The 17,984-nt window shown below is 44.7% G+C and overlaps 1 protein-coding gene across 2 annotated transcripts; it reads right to left on the minus strand.

The window, feature by feature from the left end:
• Positions 1–3,998: 3,998 nt before the first annotated feature.
• On the minus strand, positions 3,999–17,736 carry znf526 (zinc finger protein 526). 2 transcript variants are annotated; one of them, XM_036594956.1, is made up of 8 exons: positions 17,565–17,736; positions 12,174–12,656; positions 10,816–10,973; positions 9,750–9,851; positions 7,858–8,666; positions 6,609–6,735; positions 4,890–6,491; positions 3,999–4,628 (listed from the first exon to the last, which is right to left on the minus strand). In XM_036594956.1, exons 2-8 carry the CDS (start codon positions 12,439–12,441, stop codon positions 4,467–4,469), a joined length of 3,228 nt encoding a protein of 1,075 aa, XP_036450849.1. In that variant the 5' UTR covers positions 12,442–12,656; positions 17,565–17,736; the 3' UTR covers positions 3,999–4,466. The 2 variants fall into 2 exon arrangements, with proteins under 2 accessions (XP_036450849.1, XP_036450841.1); XM_036594948.1 differs by having other exon boundaries at positions 10,816–10,976.
• Between the last annotated feature and the right edge of the window lie 248 nt (positions 17,737–17,984).

Raw genomic sequence — 17,984 nt, forward strand, 5'->3', positions numbered from 1 at the left:
ATTCAAAACCTTTATCACCCTTGTGAAAAAGTAATTGCCCCTCTAAGACTAATAACTGCTCAACAACAGCAATCGGACGTCTGTGATAACTTGTGTCTTTTACATCACTGTGTAGGAATTTTGGCCCCATCTTCTCAGCAGAATTATCGTAATACAGCTACATTGGACGGTTTTCAAACATGAACTGCCAGTTTAAGGTCTCACCACAGCGTCTCAGTGGGATTCAAGTCAGGATTTCGACTCAGCCACTCCAGAACCTTCATTTTGTTTCTTTTGAACCATTCAGAGGTGGACTTGCTTGTGTGCTTTGGTTCATCGTCCTGCTGCATAACCCAACTGCGCTTGAGCTTTGGGTCACAAACTGAAAGGAGGGCATTCTCCCTCAGGATTTCCTGATAAGAGAGCAGAATTCATGGTTCCATCAATTGTGGCAAGTTGTCCAGGTCCTGTAGAACCAAAGCAGCCCCAGACCATCACACTACCACCACCATGTCTCACTGTGGTATGATGTTTTTATGGTGGAATGTGGTGTCAGCTTTAAGTTTCATCTTTGACTCATCAGTCCACAGAATATTATACCAAAAGTCCTGGGAATCATCTAGATGTTTTTGGCAGATGCGAGACAAGCCTTTGTGTTCTTTTTTGCACCTTGCAACTCTCCCATGGATGCCATTTTTGCCCAGTGTGTCTTATTGTGGGATCCTGCACACTGACCATAACTGAGGCAAGTGAGGCCTGCACTCTTGGTGAAATTTTGGTAAGCCGGTCTCTCCTGGGAAGTTTCACCACCTAGCAATGGCTCCGTAACTCTTTCCAGACTGGTAGATTTGTTTTCCGTCTGTATTTGTATCCCTTTAGAACGTGGCATCAAGTGCTGCCTTTTGAGACCTCCTAGCTTCTTCACATTCCCAGACAGGTTCTATTTAAGTGATCTTTAGATCCAGCAGGTCTGGCAGTAATCATGCCTGAGTGTGGCTAGTAAAACTGAACCCAGTAGGCAATTGATTTTGGTCAACTGGTTGATTTAGTAGCTAAGGGGGCAATTACTTTTTCACCTAGGGCCAGGTAGGGCTGAACAGCATTTTTCTTTCAATACATTTTGTGTTTACTTAGATTATCTTCATCGAATATTAAAAGTACAGGGTGATTCAAAAAGATTCATCCGATTTCAAACGCCATATTTTGACAGTCGTGAGGCGCCTAGGAACCAATTACAATCCAATTGAAAGAGGGGGTCATAGAGTTTCTGACCGTCACCGGAAGATGGCTCCCTTCCGTCTGAGAGGAGATGGAGACCCCTGAGCAGAAAGCGTTCTGCGTTCACTTAAACAAGAGTGAGTCCGTCATAACTGTGCAGCGTGATTTTCGCCGGCAGTGAACCTGAAAGCGTTCGTCGTTGGTTCCACAACACTGGATGATCTCCGAAATCGCACTGAAAGAGCCGTGAGTGCAGCGACACCCGACGTGCTCAATCCAGTATGGGATGAGTTTGACTATGGTGTTGATGTTGTCTGTACAGCTGGAGGAGGTTCATACTGAGACCTTGTACAATTACATAATAAACTTTATGCTCATTTAAACCATTCACAGTTTACTGCATTGATCTGTAACGATTTACAAGTGAAATAAATCATTTTGAAATCGGATGAATCTTTTTGAATCACCCTGTAGTTTGATGCTCTGAAACATTGAACTGTGACAACTATGCAAAAAAGAAGAAGAAATCGGGAAAGGAGCAATACTTTTAACAGCAATGTACGTTTTTGCTCGATATTAAATATGTCAGTGAACGCTGAGCAAACCAGAACTAAAATGCAACAGTGCATCATTTTCCGCTTTGGTCCAGAGTGACGGGAACCAAGCCACAAGTATAAACGCAGCGTCAACCTGAAATCTGAGTTCATTTCCCTGGTCATATCATTTAAAAGATGCAATTTGTGTTTACTTGTTTAACCTCCATCAAAACGACTTTTGCCCCTGAAACGTCTTCTGGGTTTTGATGGTCACTGTTCACCAGTGGGCAGGGAATTAGCCTATAACATCATGTTTCAGCCAAAGAAAATGCTTTATGATTTCCCATTAATACTGACTTTAACAACCCAACTTGATTTAAAAAGTTTGCACAAATCCTAATCGGTGAGATACAGCACTGCTGTGTCTGATCCACTCGTACCAGCGCAACACACCACCACCACTTTGTGTCACTGAGGCGCTGAGAATGATCCATCCCCCGTATAATACCTGCTCTGTGGTGGTCCTGTGGGGGTCCTGACCACTGAAGAACAGGGTGACAAGGTATGTAGAGAATCAGATGGACTACAGTCTGTAACTGTAGAACTACAAAGTGCTCCTATGTGGTCAGTGGAGCTGATAAAATGGACAATGAGTGCAGAAACATTTCACCAGTGTTACATTCAGACACTTAACTGATTCAACCCTGCCCCAGATTAGTTGGTGCATGTCCACCTTGGTCAGTAAAATGGACAAACAAGTGGAATTTTCCAAATGTTGTATCAAGGGCAGTTTGCAATAAGCTAAAAATGAATTTTGGGCTTTCTTAGATCACAAACTTCATAATTTATCTAAACAAATCACAGCAGCATCAGTGTTAACGGTGAAGACGACAAAACAACAGAAATGGACCAGTTTTTGCATTTTGTCATATCTAAACGAACAGAAATTCATAGATTATACAGTAGTGCTAATATGAAATGGAGGTTTATAAATCACTGGTTAAAATGAGTGACATTTAACAAATTACACTTTGTAGCATGTGTCAGGCTCCAGTCCTTGCAGGCCACAACGCTACAGACTTCAGCACGCTCATTAGAACGCACCTGATTTAGCTCATCAGCTAATTAACAAAGTCTTCTGAATGCAGAACTGATTGCAGAGCGTTAGACGCTGATCTCCGCAGCACTTCGGCCTGGAAGGTCCCCGGTTTGACATGCCTGCTTTATAGGATGGGGTTGTTAATCTGGACCCAGATTAAGCTCAACCCTGGACTAAAAAGGCACTTTTCAGTGATAAATCACCACTGATGTAGTGCTAAACTAGGCTTAGTCCACACCCAAGAAACAATGCAGCTGATTTTAGATCAGAGTAATCGATCAGTCAACACTTTTCTAGTGACAGCCCTGTCCAAAAACCACCATTAACAATGCTTATGGAAACAGAGACAAACTTGTAGTTTTTATTTACAACACATCGTTGACGTTCCACATTGCTGCTCATATAGTAAAGTAAAAAAAAAACATGTATAAGATATTCAACAGACAGTTACAGACCAGGAGAACCAAGATTGTAAAATCGGGTTCTGGCTAGTTGTCCCTTTGCCATCTCCGGGATAAGTCAACATCGCGCCTGAGGCGAGTCCTCTGCTCAGGCGTCGTCACTTAGGGTTCAGTTTTTCCTGTTTGGTGTAGTAAAGGTCCCGCAAAGCAAGTATGCCATCATGCTTTCCTGGGAAAGAATCGTCCAGAAAACAGAAGCTTTCGGAGTCCATCATGCAGTCATGCTACGAAGTTCCTTGCAATGAGGCTCACTTCAATGACACTGTTTTTGAAGGAACGTTCCAGCGTTTTTCAGCCGTATCTCATACCTACAAATCACCATGAACAACTACTTTGATCCCATCAGAAACACCTGCTGTGAAAGCGTTGCTTCCAGCGAGGGATTCTGTTCTAACTACATTTTGATCAACAGGTCCTCTGTTGTACCAAGTGGAGGTCAAAATTATTGTCCATGGTCACCAACTGTACGTTACGCTCTTAAAAAAGGTTCTTCATTAAAAAAAATGATTCTGTATAGAACCATGAACTCAAAAGAACCCTTTGCATGAGGGGTTCTTTGCATCGTAAAAGCGTTCTTGAGATTGATGGAGAATGTGCTGTAGATGGTTCTAGATTGAACCTATTTGAAAATGGTTCTCTATAGCACCCAAAAGGGTTCTTCTATTATTACAACGCCAAGCTTGTAACAACAGAAGAACCCTTTTGGATGCTATATAGAACCGTCTATAGCACATTCATGCACATTTTTCATCAATCTGAAGAACGCTTTCAAAGTGTTTGCAAAGAACCCCTAAATCACGCAGAGGGTTCTTTAAGCGTTCATGGCTCGATACAGGACCATTTTCTTGAATAAAGAACCCTTGAAGAATCTTTTTTAATAGTGTACAGATGCAGCAGATAGAGGTCAGGTTGAAAAACGCTGGAGTTTTACTTTACCGCTGTCTTCGCTCTCTCGATCACCGTCGCTGCCATCCCTCAGAAATTCAGACTGACCCAACCTGAGAGGCCATTACTCTTACAGCTTCCACCTTCTCCCACCACATTTCCTCAAGCCAGCTTCCTCTCAAGCTCTCAGAGGTCAAGGTGGTTTGTTCCCAATCCCTCCAATTTCGTCTCCACTCATCAATCCTCCAGCCTCGCTCTTCAACAGTCTCAGTATGCAGCCTCTCTCGCTCACATCAGCTGCAGGTTGTCCAGTGTGATGGCCTCCATGTTGACCCCGCCCTCCAGTGCCGTGTGGTAGAGCTCTATTGCCTCCGCCAGGTCGCCGCTCGTCTCTATGATGGCTATCGTCTCCCCAAACTCATTACACATAATAGTGGGAGTGCCCTGAGTCTGACAGAGCAGAGAAAGAAAGGAAGATGGTTAGATTATTTCAATATCTTAAGGTGGCGTTCCAAGAACATTCAACAAGAAGTTGTACCTGTCAGAATGTAAGTGAACATGAATGCCTTCAGGTCAGGATTGGATGACACCAATGGGGTTTCCCAATGGTTGTATGATATGTTTGTAGTATGATATTGTAATGTATGCTGGGTACTTAACTTAACTTAACTAAACTTAACTGTTCTACTCCGTAATCAAAATAAATCCTACCTGTGCCAGACCGGATGTCTGGATCTGTATGAGTTGTGGCTGCCCGAGCTGGACCCCCTGCTGGCAAAGAGTCGGTACCGCAGTAGCGAGGTTCATCTCTGAGGCATCCACCACAGCAACCGTTGCCACATTGGTCTCAACGCTGGACTCCATGGCGACAACATCCTTGCCCTGCTCAGCCTCCTGTTGTGGCTGGGCGCGCGTGTGGGTCTTGCGGTGGTTCCTCAGGTTCGACACCGTCTTGAAGGTTTTCCCACATTCAGCACAGGCATGTGGCCTCTCACCAGTGTGAGTGCGCCTGTGCTCAGCCAGGTGCATGCTCTGCACAAAGCCCTTCCCGCAGAACTCACAGCGGTAGGGCCGCTCGCCAGAGTGCGTGCGCAAGTGCTCCCGCAGGTGCGTGTTTTGCCTGAAGCGTTTTCCGCAAACGGCACAAGGGTACGGCCGCTCTCCTGTGTGGACCCGCTGGTGAAGTGTGACACTGGAGGCCGAAACGAAGAGCTTCCCGCACACGGGGCAAGGGTGCGATCTCCCAGAGGCGGAACCTGAGCCCCGGGGACGGCCCGGTCCCAGACCATGACTCAGCTGATGTAGCCGCAAGTTAGCAGGAGAGTTCAGACGCTTTCCGCAAATAGTGCAGTCGAAGTTCTGTTTGGGTACGAGGGAAGGAGCCTGCGGTGCTCCGCTTCCGCCTCTGCTCGACGCCTGCTGACCTTCCGCTCCTGGGTTCTGAGCCTGAGTGCCATCTTGGAAAGGTTGCGTTAGGTCAGGATGCTCCTCCAGACAGTGAATTTCTCGTTGCCGCTTGCGCAAGAACCCTGAAGGGCAATGGGGACAAGGGTAAGGTGCCGGCGACCCCGGGTGACGAAGAAAGCGGTGGGCCGCGAGCTTCTCTGGCCGAACGAAGGTGGCAGGGCAGTCTGGGCAGGGTGAGGGAGCAAGGTTGCTATGAAGCAGGCGGTGCTGCCGCAGGTTGGATGACTGGCTAAAGGCTCGATGGCACACATCGCAACGATATGGCCGCACACCGGTGTGCGTGAGGCCATGACGGCTGAGATTGGCCAGAGAGGAGAATGTCTTGCCACACACGCTACACTGGAAAGGGCGCTCGCCTGTGTGCGTACGCAGGTGGTTCCGCAAGTGGATCTGTTTCTTGAACGACTTGCCGCAGATGTTGCACTTGAAGCGCCGCTCACTGGAGTGGGCCGCCTGCCTATGGCTCAGCAAGCGGATCTGTGAAGAGAACGCTTTATTGCAGGTGGAGCAAGGAAATTTTAGAGACTCTCCCGTAACAGAAGCCAGTACTTTCTCTTCTTCTTTGCCACAACCCTCTGTACTGGCCAAGCTTTGGGCATTTGGGTCATCTGAAACCAACAGGCACTTTGCTACTTCTTCTGTTGCTGGATGCTCAGAATCCACCCCATTTTCTGTTACCATGGCTGCCTGAGAGTCAGAGGCTGCGGCCTCCAGAACGGTTTCACTTGAGTCCAGTTCAGCAGTTGCAGGAGCCATAAGCGCTGCCTGTTTCTCTTTCCTCCATGCAGCCTCTCGTTCTCTTGCCCTCTGCATGATGGACAGAGGCAAGCGCTGAGTCAATGGAACCTGCACAAGAAAAAGATAAACTGTGAAATGTAATACTTAAAGGGTATTTATACAAATTAATACAGTATGTTGAGCAGAATATTACGCCACATTTCATCTGGTATGCTCTGAACACACCGTGGATGCAGGGTTGACAGGCTCACGGTTCGTGTGAGTGCGCCGGTGGTACAGGAACTTGGTCATGTTGGTAAAGGTTTTGGCACAGAAAGGGCACCTGTGGAGAGGCTCAGATGTGTGGGACTTCCTATGAAAGGAAAGAAAAAACAATTGTCAGTGACGCTCTGAATTCACATCTGTCCAGCTTGTCCAGCTCGAGAAAGTGAAGATCAGAAAGAGATATAGAAGGTCTCTTGAGGTTAGGTTCTCTTGCACCACATGCAGTGGAATCAACTGCACCTACAACACCATGGTCTCGAGGCCTGGTCCCGTCTGCTACTGATGGCGTGAATGACTTGTAATATTTACTAAATTCCAGCAATGTCTTGCACTTGTAGATGTAAGCAAGAGTGTCCTGGAAGCCCAGAGAAACTGCTGTGCATGTGTAACGTGCTGCAGGTTTAACTACATATTGTTCAGCTCTGTTTACGTTATTTTTGTGTAAGAAATATATTTTAAATTCAGACTTCAGCTGTTAGAGATGCTTCTAGGAAACAATACTGCAAAAAAAATAGGCCACTTAATTTAATCTGTATATTATACACTACTTAGACCTCTACTTAACAGAGACCTCTTATTAACGGTGTAGAAAGTAGCTGTCACAGTCATACGCACTGACAATGAGTTGAGTCTTAGTCTTTGTCAAAAAAAAAAAAGAAAAAAAAGTAAGAATTGTGGTTTCAGTATACAGTCATCTTTACTTTGGCACTGTAATTAATCTAGTAAGAAACAGCAGAACTGCGAAATGTTACTCGAACTTTAACATCTGGAAGTTTGTGGTCGCTTAGCTTAGCCTTTTGCCTTCTTCTCCAGAGCCATTTTGCTGGGCTCCCTTCACCTGATGAACGAGAGCTGAGACAGGGTTTTACTCATGTTTTTCCCGAGACCAGAGTCGTGTTTTCAGTCCGAAACCTGACGCCGTGTTCTGAAGATGCACTAAAATGTACATTGTAGCACAGAGGTGGCTTTTTGTACAGACACAATATCGACCTGCTGCAAAGAGCTCAACTAGCGCAGCTGCATTTCTAGAACAATCTGATCATGTTAGATGCAATAAATTTGGTATTTATGTAGGATATCATCATCCAACATGTTTAAGAGCTCAGTTATGTTTATGCAGGAATACTACAGCATTGCATAAACTACTAACTGCCAGTAAATTATTTTTTACCATCACCGGACACACGCCTGCAACTACTCCTTTCCATACCTGTGTATGATGAGGGTCATTTCTGTAGTAAAGCTGTGTCCACAGTCCACACACAGGAAACGGGCCTCCCCAGAGTGTGTGCGCATGTGGGTATGCAGCGACCCAACCTTCTTGAACACTTTGTCGCACTCCGGGCACTCATGCGTTCCTTGCTCGTGCACCCTCAGATGTGCCGCCAGCCGATTTGCCGTGGTGAAAGTTCTATTGCACTCCTCACACTGGAGGCTGGTGGGAGAGATGGAGGAGTTCAAGCTCAGACCATCCATCCGGGTGGTGTACGGGCGCCTTCCGCTCAGGCTTTTCCCTTGCCCTATCCTATTCCCCTCCTCCCTCCCTTCATCCCTCCTTCCGTCGTCATCCTTTGTTCCTGCACCATCCTCGTACCCTAACATGACGCCGGTGCCTCCGCTCTCTTTGTCCTGTGCCAGAAAGTGCTCCCCCTGGTGGTGGAGGAAATCTTCCGGCGTGCTGAACAGCAGGTTACACTCGGAGCACTCGTACGGATGGATGATTAAAACCTCTTCCTCCACATGCTTCCCAGAGTCTACCTGCTCCACAGCGGGGAGGAGATTAAGCGCAGTCACGCCGTTCTCCAACCTGATCGGCTCCGAGGGCAGAAGAGGGGGAAGGAGTTTGGCCTTGCGGAGGGTCGTGGAGGCGGAGCCATCGGCGATGGCTTGGGCAGAACAGAACTGCAGGCGCAGCATGGCTGAGGCGGAGCTGGACAAGGAGGCGGTGCCTGGCAGAAGCGTGGCTCTTGGTGGAGGTGCCAGTTTGGGCTGCGCCTGAGCCTGCTGGTCTCGAAGAGCCTGGCAAGAAAACAAAATTGAGAGTTGTTAAATCGCAGCACATTATCAATAGTGATTAACTGCTGACGACACTGACGAAACTGAAGTCCCTGTTTACTTAAACCAGGGGTGCACAACTCCGGTCCTGGAGGGCCGGTGTCCAGCACAGTTTGGAGGTTTCCCTGCTCAAACACACCCACTTAACCTGCCGATTAACAGATGAGTGTAATCAGGTGTGGCTGAGCAGGTAAATCACCAAACTGTGCTGGACACCGGCCCTCCAGGACTGGAGTTGTGCACCCCTGACTTAAACAAAAGCATTCAATAATGCTCATATGATATGCAATAATGCCAACCAATCGTAAAGCACTATAGGAAGCATAGGGGCAAGATATGGTCCCTATTGTTTCAAGGGGCACTCCGGGCAAAACGAGAACCATCACTACATCTGCTGTATACAAGCTTACTTGCATCCTACACTGGTAATGAGGTAATGTTGAGATTTTCCAGTTTACAGAGCAGAAAACCCACCTTTTGATGATGTATTTTGAAGGTGGGAGAAACTTTTGAAAACCCACAATTGCTTCGAGGCGGGTTTGTGCAGGCAGACTGTTCAGATTTTTTTTTTTATAACGAAGGTAGAAGGAAGGAAGGTAGTTAACGATGCTGCTAGGAGGCTAAATATCCTATTACAATCACATAAGAGTAATAACTGTTCACTACAACGAAGTGAATAGATTTCTCAGATGACAGAAATGACTTGTCAGATGAGGAGAACACCAAACATAAACTAAGGTCAGTCAGGCTATCCGGATAGCTTACTTCAGTTTGGCTTCTTTTCTCTGGCTGAAAGGGTAAAAACCTTCCTCTAGTGGCCATTTTGTGCAATAATAACTAAAAATAAACACGCTTTAAAAATCTCTATGATCAATAAAGTTGATACGAAAACATATATACATAACACAAAGGAGAACAGGGTGACATAACAGCACTGAAGACATAACAGCTCGGCTAGTCAGTGAACTGCAAAACTGTCCATAGATTCACTGACTATAAACGAATGAATGAATAAGTAGTTCTTTGCAGCCTCATATCAGTATGTACCTGTGCTAAACTCAGGATCTGTCCCGTCCTCTCTTCGTCTAGCACCAGATTTTGGACATTGACCACAGGGGTGACCGTACCATCCGGCTGCAGAACATAATCCTGAGATGGCAAGAAACACAACAGAATCACTGTAAACAAATATGTCTGCTGATGCTAAAGCTGTTTGATAAACCACATAGTCATACTTGCTAGAATGAAATTTCCCATAGAAAAAGTCTAACGTATTTCAGAGCCATTCTTAGGTTACAGTATCACTGCTGTGGCAGTGAAATACAGTACTGTGCAAGTCAGAGACCAACTTTACATACATATATATTTAATTTCCAGTTCATTCCAGTCATTCATTTTGCAGGAGATTAGATACAAGATAAATTACTTGCATAAGAAAGGGGAAAGTCAAAGGAAAACAAGTGTAAAAACAGGAGCTTCCAAAACTGGAGTTCAGGGACATATTAAGCTACAGAGCTATGGGGCTCCTAACAACCACCTGAAACACCCGGTAAACACCAACACTGCCCCCATCAGATAAACAGCACTTAAAGCTTTCATCTCTGAGAGAGAGGAGAAAATCAAGCTGCTTCAGATCTGAAAACATCCGGTGTTTCTGTCCATCCTTCCACTGTGAGAAGACGACTCAGCGCTGTGGGTCTGAAAGGATGTGTAGCTGTCAGGAAGAACCTCACTGAGAAAAGGAGACGGACACATCAAACAAAGAAGCTGAACAATGGACTGACCACCCCAGAGTCCAGACCTCAACACCACTGAATGTGTTTGATTACTTCAGAAAATGATCAACCAGCTTCTAAGACTGAACTTTGGAGGCGTGTCTGCAGATTCTTTGAGGAACTGAAAGTGAGTCTCCTGAAAAGAGTGGAAGCTGGAATAAAAGTGAAGAGTGGACACAGTAAATGCTGAAAAAGATTTAGTGGTTGAGGCTTCTGTGTTTTCTGTTAAATATATTTACTGCTATTTTCCTGATGCTGAAATGAATGACTTGTATTTAATGACCGTTTAATGACAAAACAACAGACCCTTTGTTATACTCAGTGGTGCGTGTACTCACAGCCTCAGACATGTTGCTGTGCGTGCTGATCTTGCCGTGCGTTTGTCTGTGTGCCATCCACAGCTCGGGGGTGTCGAAGAGGGCCAGGCACTCCAGACACTGGTAGTGAATCGGCACAGTTGCGACTGCTGCGTCTGTTTCTGCCACCTCACACAACTCTGCTGGATAAATAAACAAACAAACCAGTCAAAAATCTACCTAAATACAGTATGTTTATCTAATCTATCTAAAGATCTAATATCTATATCCATCTATCTCAGTGGTCGGCAACACGCGGCTCTTTTACTGTCCTGTTGCGGCTCCACAGCAGAATTAGATCCTCTTTAAGGTAAAAAAAGTTCTGCTGATCATTCAACACACTTTTAACAGCCAAAGGTCTTAAACACTGGAGTTAATGTACAACCAGAGCCTGTTTATGAGGAGCCTGGCCACTTCCTATCCCCCCCGTTATATCAAAAACAGGACTGCCAAACAGCAGAGGGCGCCCACGAGGGAGTCCTCAATGAATGGGAGTAAATGGAGCTCAACAGCTAAAAACAATAAGTTAAAATAGTTTCTAATCCCTCGCCCAGAACGTTTCTTTAATTTTAGACAGTAGAAGAATGGATTTCACTAAAAAAACAAAGAAATCTCACCTGTACGTTTCCTTTTTTCTACAGCAAACAGGTTTTGGGCAGCAGAAGGCGGGCATTACTGCTAGAGCGTGATGATTGGTTGGGGTGCAGTTGTAAACTCCTATAACTCGAGTTTAAAAGCTCTTAAAATTATAACAGCAGTGTTAAAATGTTTTATGCTGTTCGGTGTTCAGGAAATGATCGTATTCTTTTACATTAAAAATGTTTAAGCATTTATAAACTATGATTTTGCTCAAATGCTCCGTATCAACCCATTCATTTTGGACTCACTCGGGAGCGCCCTCTAGTGTTTGAGAAACCCGGATAACATGGCAGAGTGGTAATTCTCCTCTCTACAAGTTCTCTGGTAGAACTGCTAATTCACCCTTTAACCCTGAAGGTTGGCGCGCAGACTGCTGGTCACCATAGCAACACAGACAACAATCTTGCCTAGCTACTAGCTAACAAGACAGCAAAGTGAGAGATTTTAGACAAACATTGATAATTTGGAGACGAATGGACTTGTTTGTGTTTATAATCACTCCAGCTGGTTTCCTGATACGTTTAATCTGAAACGAGAAACTGACAAACACTAAAATGTCGCGAAGCTGAAGTCAGATTATCATTCACCAGCTTTTTGTTTGAATTTGTAAAAAAATTGGTGGAATTCCCCTTTAACGATTGTGTCCTCATTTGGCTGTTCACCTGCTTTAACAGCTCTCTTTCCCACCCACTCATACGCACCATGTTCCCCATCCAGCCCGGCCTCTCTCATGTGCATCTCCTGATGGAGCAGCAGTTCCTCGGAGTTCCTGAGGAGGCAGCCACATTCCAAGCACTGATACTGGCTCTCTCCGGAGTCCTCCTGGCCGGACAGACCCTCCGCATCTTCCCCCTCCGGGCCGGTGTGTATCTGCTGGTGGATCAGCACCTCCTCCAGAGTGTTGAACAGCTGCTGACACTCGCTGCACATATACTGATGCTCCACATACTCCTCCTGCTGGTCACCCATGGTCACTGCAGTCCAGAGGAAGCTCCGTTTGTGTGCGTTCTGTATTGCTATCCCTTTACTTCTACTGAGGGAGAGGCGTGGCTCAAACGAGTAGTCTTAATCCCGTCACAGTGTTTTGTGGGTGAAGCTTCTAGTTTATGATCATTCGTTCTGGTTTTTCATGAAGCGTCGCCATAGCTGAGATGCCTCCTCCGCTTCATAGTGACTGGAAAAATCTGGGAAAAAAATAAATAAATAAAATAAAAAATTAAAAAAATATATATTTATATATTCATTTGATTATATATTAATTTGACAGACCTATCAAACAAGATTTCTCAGTTCAAAATAGGTCAGCTCATCCAATAGGAAAAGAGCTGAGGGACATTCCTATTGGATAATCCTCAATTTTGGGCTTAAGTTATCTGGCTAACTTAGTGAAATATCCCAGGCACTGTACGATGCAGCTATACTTGCCAGGAGTGCGCACATATAAACATCTCCAATCAAATATTTTGTCAAATCTAAGTGTTCATGGAAGCTGTAGTCAATTATCCATAGTCAGGTCTAGTGTTTATGGTAGTTGTAGTCCATCAGGTAACTGGAACACTGTAGAACGAACCCAGATGTTTGTAAACAAAGAGCCTTAGTTTGTGCAAATCCCTAATACAAACTAGACGCCTGAAGTGCTCAATGCCTCTAAAAGCTCCCTCACAGAATATTATTGCATGAAATGGTTATGAATTCACTGACTGATGTCTGAGATGTTGTGTTATGACAACTTTGAGATGAACAACTTTTTTTAATCTATTCATGGTGGAGAGGTAGGTGCAGGTCATTATAAGGAAAAAATAGTACCCAAAAAAGTTTTCTCCCCAACTTTAGACAATATCCACTAGTTAGGACCCCCCCCAATCACATAATACCTCCAGTGATAGGAGGGCGAAGGCTAGCACCACCTATGAGTCATGTGAAGCGCCACTGCATCTTCTGAAGTGCTGCAACGTCATTGGACAGCTCTCGGAAGAAAGCGCCAACCGCCGGTTCTGTTACGTCAGATAACAGACGCCTGCGCTGACTAGCATCGCACTTAGTGATGGGGGAGACGGGGGGCCATCCTACCCACCCAGAGAGAGCGAGGCCAACTCTGCTCTCTTGGACTCCCGGCTACGGATGGCTGTAGCGTCACCAGGGATCGAACTCGTGATCTCCTGATGACAGGGCCAACGCTTAGTTGCACCACTCGGGAGCCCACCTACCACTATTTCACCCTTATATACATTACAAACAAAATCCAAGGCGACGTGTAGAATCACTCCTCGTTTTGGAGAGTAAATTGAGTAGCTACATCTGTGTTGTAGACACAGTGACCCCTGGTTCCTATCACCACCATGTGTGCATCTCCATTCAAATATTTTGTCAATTCCAAGTGTTCATGGAAGTTGTAGTCAATCATTTAAAGTCAGTTCTAGTGTTTATGGCAGTTGTAGTCCATCAGGTAAGTGGAACACTGTAAAACCGAATCCAGATGTTTGTAAACAAAGGTGTGTGTTTAATATGCAAAACCAGATTTCAGATTTTACCATTTGTCTGCTGATAAGCATCATCCCAAAGACGTTATTGGATTCGAAAGGTGAGGCGCCGCCTGGTGTGCTGTAGCGTATTGACTATCTTTAGCCAGTTTTTTAGAACTAAATTATTACATTTAAAGAAGAATCTAAAGTAACATTGGGTCTTTAGGTATTACAGCTAAGGTAGATTTGCTTCCTGTTCTGAAATTAGAGACTCCAGTCTTTCACTCATTCCTGCTGGTGTGGACAAACGCTACTTGAGCAGTATTAGCGCTGTCTTGTGTGGAATCATGATAATTGTGGTGAAAATGATTCTCTGCACATTTCACAGTGTTAACATTAAAATACAAACCTTTTACATGCTGTTTTTTTTATTTTGCAACTTCCAGTAATTCAAAACATTTTTTTTTAACGAAATTATACACACCAGCGCAGAAATCCAACATCCAATCTTGGTATGTGACACAGATGTGTATCTATGGCTACGTTTACACAGCAGGTAAAAGTGGCCCAAATCTGATTTTCTCACCAATTCTGATTTTTTTTTTGTTTAGCTGTTCACATTATCTTTTAAATGTGATCATCAGTCTGAAGAGATCAGCTCCTAAACTGACCCGCATACACGAAAGAACAGTGCTTCACGTGGCGGCTCGTCCAGAGGTAAACAATCATGATGGCCAGTGAACGCCAGTCGCTCCCGGAGGGCTCAGTTTCCTCTTCACCAGCATCACAGGAGCGAGTATAAAGTTCCAGTGGTTGACAGCTGGACTCATCACCCACAGTGTGTTTGAGTTTGCCATAAAAAGGGCGCATTATTCTTTAAACTGTTCTCTGACGCTGCAGCCTCGGGCTCCTCCGGCCGCGTTCGGCCGGTTCGTCCGAAACCTCTTCGAACACGGAGCGCTTTGATGAGTCTCTTCTAAAGTTTTGGTATAGAAACTTCAGACTAAATGTTTGAGTCTCAGCAGCGCGAAATTATGACGAATGTTGAGTTGAATTGACGTAAAAGTTGCATGAATTCCGATCTGGCTGTTGAGACTGAGTCGCATTGCCGCATATCGGATAGATATCGGATTTCAGTACCACATACGCGGCTTTTACATCAATCCAGCTTCACGTTTATCATAATTTCATGCTGCTGAGACTCAAACAATTGGGGTGATGTTTCTATATAGACTCATCCAAACCCTCCGTGTTTGAAGAGATTTCGGAAGAAATGTCCGAACGCGGCCGCAGGAGAACGAGGCTGCAGCGTCAAAGAACAGTTAAAAGTCTGAAAGCAAAGTTTAAAGAATCCGAGGACACAAACCAAAGAAGTGACCGCGCCCTTTTTACGGCTCGAACACATTCTGGGTGATGAGTCCAGCTGTCAGTCAGTGAAGCTTCATGATGGCTCCTGTGATGCTGGTGAAGATGAAGCTGATCCTCCGGGAGGGACTGGCGCTCGTTCATAGTCATGATAGTTCAGCTCTGGAAGAGCCGCGTTGTTCGTTTGTGTATGTGGGTCAGTTTAGGAGCTGATCTGCTCAGACTGATGTCTCATACAGATCACATTTAGAAGATATTGTGAACAGCCAAACAAAAAAAATCAGATTTGGTGAGAAAATCAGATTTGGGCCACTTTTACCTGCTGTGCAAATGCAGCCTAAAAGACAACACGCTCATCATCTGTCACTTCAGCTAACAATACTAGCCTCGTCTTTTTCACTTCATATCTTTTATATAAAAATAATTAGTTTGTGAAGTTATTTCACAGATACCAGAGCTGGGTAATGTGACAATATTGCTGTCATGATAAATGAAGTCACAATATTTCACAATGTGTTACTCTGAGCATACGAGGCAAATCATCAGCACTTAAACACATTGTTGTTTTTGATATAATGGGGGAAATAGGAAGTGGCCAGGCTCCTCATAAACCGGCTCTGATACAGTTCAGTTGGGGTCTTCTTTATGATGCAATACCCTCGTCTTTCATCTTTCATTTTCCTCTTTTCATTTCATCAAGCATGTCAAAATAAAAGTCCTTTGTTTTTGGTTGTGCCACCTGACCTTTGCGAAAAAAGATTTTCAGTGAGTTGAGCACTTTTGAAGTTGCCTTATTTTGCAATATGTTTTTTTTTATTCAAGTTTTCAAACATAAAATCATGCAAAATAATTTCATTTAAAATTTTATATAACTAAATGATCTTTTTTGACAGTTTACTTAACATACATGGTCAGACGGTTGGCAGCACCTGACACTTTCAGACTTTCGGAGGCAACTAAAATTAATTTTATATGGATGCACTGAAAATTGTTTCACATAAAAGAGGTACTGTTTAATAATTTGGTATATCATGTATTTATTAAATTATTTTGGGGGAAAATAATGGACCTGGACACAAAAGATGCACGGTATGTCAATGGCTCATTTGTGGTTCTATATACATTCTTTAAAAAAGATGGTACGTCAGTGGTTCTTTAATAAAGGAACCCATGAGTTCTACGTAGAACAATTTGATGTTTAAATGGTTCATTGCATGATGAAACGATTCTACAGACTGATGGAGAACGTGTCGTATATAGGTCTACATAGCACCTTTTTGAAAATGGTTCTACACTCTTAGAAAAGATGGTTCTTCAAGGGTTTATTCAGAAAAATGGTTCAATATGAACACTCAAAGAACCCTTTGCATGATTAAGGGGTTCTTTGTATCGTGAAAGTGTCCTTCAGACTGATGGAGAATGTGCTGCAGATGGTTCTATATAGCACTAAAAGTGTTCTTCTATTGTTGACATGAAGTATGTAATAACAGAAGAACCCTTTTAGGTGCTATATAGAACCACTTTCCTTACTAAAGAACCCTCTTTTTTAAAAGTGTATATATATATATATATAAATATAAAATATAAGATATATATATATAATCACTATAAAAGGGTTCTCCTGTTGTTCACATCATAACAACAGAACACCACTTTCTGGTGCTATACAGAACACTTTTCAAAAAGGTTCTACATAGAACCATCTGCAGCACGTTCTCTATCAGTCTGAAGAACCCTTTCTGGTGCAATGTAGAACCATTTCCAAAAAGAAACACTTAACTATGCAAAGAACCATTTAAGCATGAAATATGAAACACATGGCCCTAAACAGAACCACTGCTCTTACTGAAGAACCCTTGAAGATCCATCTATTTTAAGAGCGAACAAAGATTAATCCTAAGTTTAAAATTTCTACTGAAAACTTTCATAAACTTTTGTGCGCTTAAATGTGATTAATCGAGATATAAAAATACCGAAACAGGGCTAAATTTTGGCCTCGGAATCGCGAATCGTACCGACCTGTAAATAAGAATGTCGTTACATTTATAATATCGTCAGTGAGAACCGCAGGTTTAGCCCGTGGCGGGCGGGTGGCGGCGCTCTCCCCGCTCTGCGCGCCCTCCTGCACGGCCCGACTCGGCTGTGCTGGGCTCCCCCCGCAGCGTGGCGGTCGTCAGGCGGCGCTCTTCACTTTTCCCCGCAGGTCCGGCGCGCCCGAGCGAGGCCTGCTGCTTCCCCTTCCCCCTGCGCGCTGCTAACGCTTACCTTCTCTCCTGCGGGCCGCCGTGCTGCGGTCTCGGGGCGTCCGCGGGCTCCTTAAACGCCTCCGCTACCGAAGCGAGAACACGACGAGCGCAACCCGCGAGCGTTTCTCCGGGAAATCAGCCCGATAAACAGACGCCGGCGCTGACGGTTTGTACCGTTTCTCCATCCGCTGGGTCTTCAACGCTGTGTCCGAAGCCCCGCCCCTTTTCCTGACGTAACGGCTTTAGGGGACGCTGGTTGGGCGCCGCGGATGTCAGTCAAAAACTTATTCGCGGCAAACCGAGCCGATTCCGGCCAGAGCGGGATTTTACTTAACCAGATGATTTAGAACCAGAAGTCGGGATTGAAGAGCTGAGCAACGTTTCTGTTACCTGGTTCTCCTTTTAGGCTCGTTTTAATGTGTTCGGCTTTGTGAGAAAC

This window comes from Colossoma macropomum, unplaced genomic scaffold (genome assembly GCF_904425465.1).
Source record: "Colossoma macropomum unplaced genomic scaffold, Colossoma_macropomum, whole genome shotgun sequence".
In the NCBI taxonomy this organism is placed as follows: Eukaryota; Metazoa; Chordata; class Actinopteri; order Characiformes; family Serrasalmidae; genus Colossoma; species Colossoma macropomum.

Excerpts from the sequence above, each read along its gene's own strand:
- znf526 (XM_036594948.1), bottom strand. The coding sequence starts at position 12,441 with ATGGGTGACCAGCAGGAGGAGTATGTGGAGCATCAGTATATGTGCAGC. Across the intron at positions 6,492-6,608 it reads CTGTCAACCCTGCATCCACG|GTTCCATTGACTCAGCGCTT; the intron begins GTGTGTTCAGAG and ends TTTCTTGTGCAG. Across the intron at positions 4,629-4,889 it reads AGACATCCGGTCTGGCACAG|ACTCAGGGCACTCCCACTAT; the intron begins GTAGGATTTATT and ends CTGCTCTGTCAG.